Genomic DNA, 5,823 nt, shown 5'->3' with positions numbered 1-5,823 from the left:
TGCCTCCTCCGGGGGCAGCGCTTGCAGGTTCACTACCTGATCCCTGAAGGGGTAGTAGGAACCTTGGGCACGTAGCCGGGCCGGGGCCTCAGGATCTCCTGGGAGTCAGCCGGCCCAAACTCTAGGCATGATTCGTTGACCGAAAATGCGTGCAGGTCCCCTACCCTCTTGATGGAGGCCAATGCAGTCAGGAGCAGAGTTTTCATAGAAAGAAACTTTACCTCGACTGACTGCTCAAATGGGCCCTGCTGTAGTGCTTTGAGCACAAGAGTCAGGTCCCAAGAGGGTATAGAGGGGGGCCGGGGAGGATTTAACCTTCTCGCCCCCCTAAGGAACCTGACGACCAAGTCATGCCTCACTACCGACTTCCCTTCCACGGGGTCATGGTACACAGCAATCGCAGCCACACAGACTTTAAGGGTGGAGGGAGACAGCCTTCGCTGCAGCCACATAGACTTTAAGGGTGGAGGGAGACAGCCTTTGCTCCAACCCTTGCTGCATAAAGGACAGCACGACTCTGATCAGGCATCTTTGGGGTCCTCTCGGTGAGAAGAACATCACTCGACGAACATGTTCCACTTCAAGGCATAAGCGTGTCTCGTAGACGGTGCTCGTGCCAAAGTGATGGTGTCTACTACCTTTTGGGGTAGGCCACCTAGAACCTCCACGTCCCGAGACCAGACGTGAAGTTTCCAGAGGTCTGGACGCGGGTGCCAAAGGGTGCCCTGTGTCTGAGTCAGTAGATCCTTCCTCAGAGGAATCTGCCAGGGAGGGGCTGCCATAAGGAGCATTAGTTCCGGGAACCAGGTCCGAGTGGGCCAGTAGGGCTCCACAAGCAGGACCTGCTCCTCGTCCTCCCCGATCTTGCACAGTGTCTGTGCGAGAAGGCTCACTGGGGGAAACGCATACTTGCGCAGGCCCCTTGGCTAGCTGTGTGCAAGTGCATCTGTGCTGAGTGTTCCCTTGGTCAGGGAGTAAAACAACTGGCAGTGAGAGGCTGGACCATCTGCGGATGGAGTCTCCACTCTCCGAGGAGCGCAGCTTGTGACAGCTCGTCGGCTGCACGGTTGAGTAGACCCGGAATGTGAATGGCACGAAGCGACCTCAGATGCATCTGACTCCAGAGAAGGAGGTGGCGGGCGAGTTGTGATATGCGACGGGAGCGTAGACCACCTTGTCGGTTGATGTATGCAACGGTCACAGTGTTGTCTGTTCAGACCAGCATGTGCTTCCCTCGTATGCGCCTTCTGAGACTGTTCAAGGCAAGGTGTACTGCTAACAACTCTAGGCAGCTGACGTGCCAGTGCAGTTGGGGGCCCGTCCAAACCCCCGACACTGCATGCCCGTCGTACGTGGCCCCCCTAGCCGGTGGTAGAGGCATCCGTGTAAACCACTGCATGCCTGGAGACCTGTTCCAGCGGCACTCCTGCCCGGAGAAATGCAAGGTCTGACCACGGGGTGAGGGTTTGGCGGCAGCCCGGTGTGACTTGGATCCAGTGAGTGCCGCGTTGCCACGCCCACCTCGGGACTCGGCCATGGAGCCAGTGTTGAAGCGGTCTCATATGAAGCAGCCCCAGCGGCGTGACTGCCGCTGTAGCTGCCACATGCCCCAGGAGCCTCTGAAACTGTTTCAGTGGGACCGCCGCCCTGCTCCTGAACATATTCAGGCAGTTCAACACCGACCGAGCACGTTCCTGCGTGAGGCCTGCTCGACCGAATCCAACTCCATAGCACAACTGACCCTGAGACTGAGCTAGTATGAGCCAGTCATTGAGGTAGTTGAGAATGTGAACGCCCTGCTCTCTCAGGGGAACAAGGGCTGCCTCCGCAACTTTCGTGAAGACACGGGGTGACAGGGACAGCCCGAAGGGCAAGACCTTGTACTGATATGCTCGTCCTTCGAACACAAACCGCAGCAATGGTCTGTGGTGTGGAAGGATTGATACATGAAAGTACGCGTCCTTCAGGTCGATCACTGCAAACCAATCTCGGGGACGGATGCACCCGAAGATGCGTTTCCAAGATCGGTCGTAACCCACCACCTTTCTTGGGTACAATGAAGTAGGGGCCATAAAACCCCGTCTTCATATCGGCTGGAGGGACCGACTCTATTGCGTCCTTCGCCAGTAGGACTGCGATCTCCGCATGCAAGACAGGAGCATCGGCCGCCTTCACTGAAGTGAAGCGGATGCCGCTGAACTTGGGGGGGACACCGGGCGAACTGAATCGCATAGCCGAGTCTGATGGTCCGCAGAAGCCAGTAGGACGGTTTTGGGTAGCCAGGCACCCAGACACCGTACAAACTGGACCAGCGGGACCACCAACGTACCCGCGGAAGGGGCAGCGAGATGGAACGCAGGGACCCGGTCCGTGGGTGGACCGAAGAGGGGTCTGAGTGTGCGGTGCAACGTTTACCAGGTTCCATGGTTTGGCAGAGGGTGCGTGAGTAGGGCCTTTGATGATGCTCTCGAACCATCCGCTGCTGCCTGCTGGCGAGAGAGGAGGATGAGTGTGGCCCGGTTTTGGTCTGACCGCGACTCTCCATGCCCTCTTGGGACCCAGAAACAGAGAAAACCGCTCTCTTGTCGAGATTTTTACTCAGCTACAAAAAGCTGAGTATGCGTTGCACCTGCTGCCTAGTTATACTCGCGCTGCGATCAGCGGCAGCTGGATGCAATCATCGCATGCCAATGTGCATTGGCTCGTTTAGTTTACACTCGAAGTGGATTGGTCTCTCTAAGCGAGATCCCAATTCTTCGGTCATCCAACGTGACGTCGAGAGTGACCGACTGAAAGGGAAAGGGCAATCACATGGGAATGACAGGTGTTTAAAGGGGAAATCACATAATCAGTGCTGGCTGTCTGCCTGTTAATGAACTATTCCATGCAAAAATCACTTTTTGGGTAGAGCTAGAGCAGGAAATGATGGAAACTGCTAGGGTACTGGACCAAAATGGGGTTATAAATTAAGTGTTGAAGAGTTGCCTTCACCGGTGTTTTAAAAAACAAAACAAAAACAAACAAACAACAAATAAATAAGCTGCCAGATGAAGCTTCATAATAAAGAAACAACACAATAATAATAATAAAAACACTTGACAAACCATAAGAAATGCTGCTTTTATCTGGGTGAGATGCTTCAATATGCACATGCTGTGTTACTGGATATGCATATGAGATAGTGTTACTAGTACTAGTGATACTATATTTGCTACAGTATCTTGAATACTGTGGAAGCAGTATTGACATTTTTTCTTAACATTTTTAAAAAATGTTGATTCAGAGCAAATAATTCACACATATTTTTAGTATCAACAAACAAGAATCTTGAAAACTGTAGTCATGTTAGATAAAAGAGCAAGGATCTGAGACATGGCAGTGTCCAACAGCATACACAAATTTCCAGGCGAGGAAGGATGCTTTTCCTTTTAAGTTAATTTCGAACAATTAGAGAGCCATAATCAAACACAGGACTATTTCATTATAAATACATGATTGTATCTGGAATACACTGAAAGTATTCCAGAGTCATTTTTGAACCATGGGACAGCAAGATACACAAAAATGTGTGTGTGTGTGTATATATATATATATATATTACTGTTCAAATTCAGGGTCAGTAAGAAGGTAAAGGTACAGTATGTAACTTTTTAATGTACAAAATTGATTTAATAAGTGAGTACATCATGAATCCTTCTTTCAAAACATGTTTTTGCCTTAACCTGAATCACTATGGTGTGCCTATAATTGCTTATATTCAGACTATTTTCAAAAAAAAAAAAAAAACACTTACTTACTATAAAATCTTACTATTCATCAAAGAATCTGGAAAAAGTTTCACGGTTTCCACAAAAAAATTAAGTTTTTCAAAATTGATAATGACAAATTTGCCATCACAAGAATGAATTACATTTTAAAATATATTAAAATAGAAAATGGTTACTTTTTAATGTACAAAATTGATTTAATAAGTGAGTACATCATGAATCCATCTTTCAAAACATGTTTTTGCCTTAACCTGAATCACTATGGTGTGCCTATAATTGTTTATATTCAGACTATTTTAGACAAAGTGGGATGCCAACTGCTGAGGAGAAGCCCAGTACCTGCGTGACTCATATACATAAACAAAGTAGGTCCATTCGCAGTAATTACATTTTAAAATATATTAAAATAGAAAATGGTTATTTTAAATTATAATAATATTACTGTTTTTACTGCATTTTCAATTAAATAAATGCAGTCTTGGTGAGCATAAGAGACTTCTTTCAAAAACACAAAATCTTATGGACCCCTATCTTTTGAAAAGTACTCTATAAAGAGTGTTGTAGTATTATAGTAGATTTAGGCTACGTTTACACTAGTGCCTTTTCGTTTTAAAACGCTTAACTTTTGCCACAGTTACGCCTGTCTTTTACACTACCCACATTCGAACATTGACATTCGAAAATGCTGCGGACCCAGTTTTAGTTTGAAAACTCCAAATAAACATGTAATTTACACCAAATATACAGTATATACACAGCTATACAATGGTATTCATAGGTAGAACCTTATGGCTAGAACACTTACTCTGGACGCAGTCAGTTGCAATTCTGGAACGACAGCTGTATATACTAGGTTGCCATTAACAACTAGCCGGATCTCTATGGAGTCAGTGGTGAATGCAAGTATATATGGGAACGCACACACTGTGACACAGGAAGTGACATAATAGAGAGATTTTGAATTATTTCCACTAATGCAAATGCAAAACGATTGTTGAATTGTAGAAAAATGTATAATAATAATAATAAAAAAGAATATTCAAGATCCTAAAGGAACTGACCAATAGCGTTGGGCATTTGGTTCCAGCTGAAATGGAAGTCTGAAGTGTTGGGCTGAATCATAGGTGTTGCACCATTAAACGGACACACCTTCTTATAGATGCAAATATCTGTTGAAAGAGAAGTATAGCTTTAGAGGATCTGACTACACAGATACAGTCACTGACATTTTAATAGACACTAACTGTTATAGCAAAGAAGTAGTCCAGCCTCTCCATCTTCATACACATCTATGGCAGCAACAAAGTTCACCTGGAAAAAAGTAATAGACACTCATGTTACCAATCAAAAACTGAAAGTAGTTGAACTGTACACAGAACTGGCGTATAGTACTGATAAAAGGAAGGATATCTGGATTGTGTTATATTGTGTAAATGAATGTGTACACTGCTGCTCACCTAAGCTGCATTTTTTTTAATATAAAAAAACGGTAATATTGTGAAATATTACAATTTAATGTTTTTCTATTACATTTTAATATATATATATATATATATATATATATATATATACCTTATCTTACCAAACCCCAAACGGTAGTATATGTAAAATAATAATATAAAAATGTAATAATAATAATAATAATTAAAAAAAAAAATAATAATCAAGTTTGTTATATACAGATTGAAATAAAATAAAAATATACGACAAGAAATGGTAACACTTTACAATAAGGTGAAATTAGCTAAATTTAGCTAATGCATTATGCATTTACAGCATTTATTAATCCAGGTTTAAAATGTAATTTATTCCTGATGGCAAAGCTGAATTTTCAGCAGCCATTACTCCAGTCGTCAGTATCACATGATCCTTCACAAATCATTTTATATGCTGATTTGGTGCCCAAGAAACATTTCTTACTATTATCAATGTTGAAAACAGTTGAGCTGCTTAATATTTTTGTGAAAAATGTGATACATTTTTGTCCGAATTCTTTGATGAATAGTCCAAATGTACAGCATTTATTTGAAATAGAAATCTTTTGTAACATTATAAA

General features: G+C 43.8%; 1 protein-coding gene across 1 annotated transcript in view; it reads right to left on the bottom strand.

Annotated features, from left to right (window-relative positions):
• LOC107726286 (GTPase-activating Rap/Ran-GAP domain-like protein 3) overlaps positions 1–5,823 on the bottom strand; it is a 68,508-nt gene that overhangs the window by 7,463 nt on the left and 55,222 nt on the right. The window contains exons 24-26 of the mRNA XM_016535822.1: positions 5,012–5,078; positions 4,829–4,936; positions 4,573–4,691 (exon numbers count right to left, since the gene is read on the bottom strand). Coding sequence (XP_016391308.1) covers positions 4,573–4,691; positions 4,829–4,936; positions 5,012–5,078 — 294 coding nt within the window. The remainder of the gene's footprint in view (positions 1–4,572; positions 4,692–4,828; positions 4,937–5,011; positions 5,079–5,823) is intronic.

This window comes from Sinocyclocheilus rhinocerous, unplaced genomic scaffold (genome assembly GCF_001515625.1).
Source record: "Sinocyclocheilus rhinocerous isolate Xijiao unplaced genomic scaffold, SAMN03320098_v1.1 scaffold486, whole genome shotgun sequence".
Taxonomy (NCBI): domain Eukaryota; kingdom Metazoa; phylum Chordata; class Actinopteri; order Cypriniformes; family Cyprinidae; genus Sinocyclocheilus; species Sinocyclocheilus rhinocerous.
This window is presented reverse-complemented; position numbering and strand designations above follow the sequence as displayed.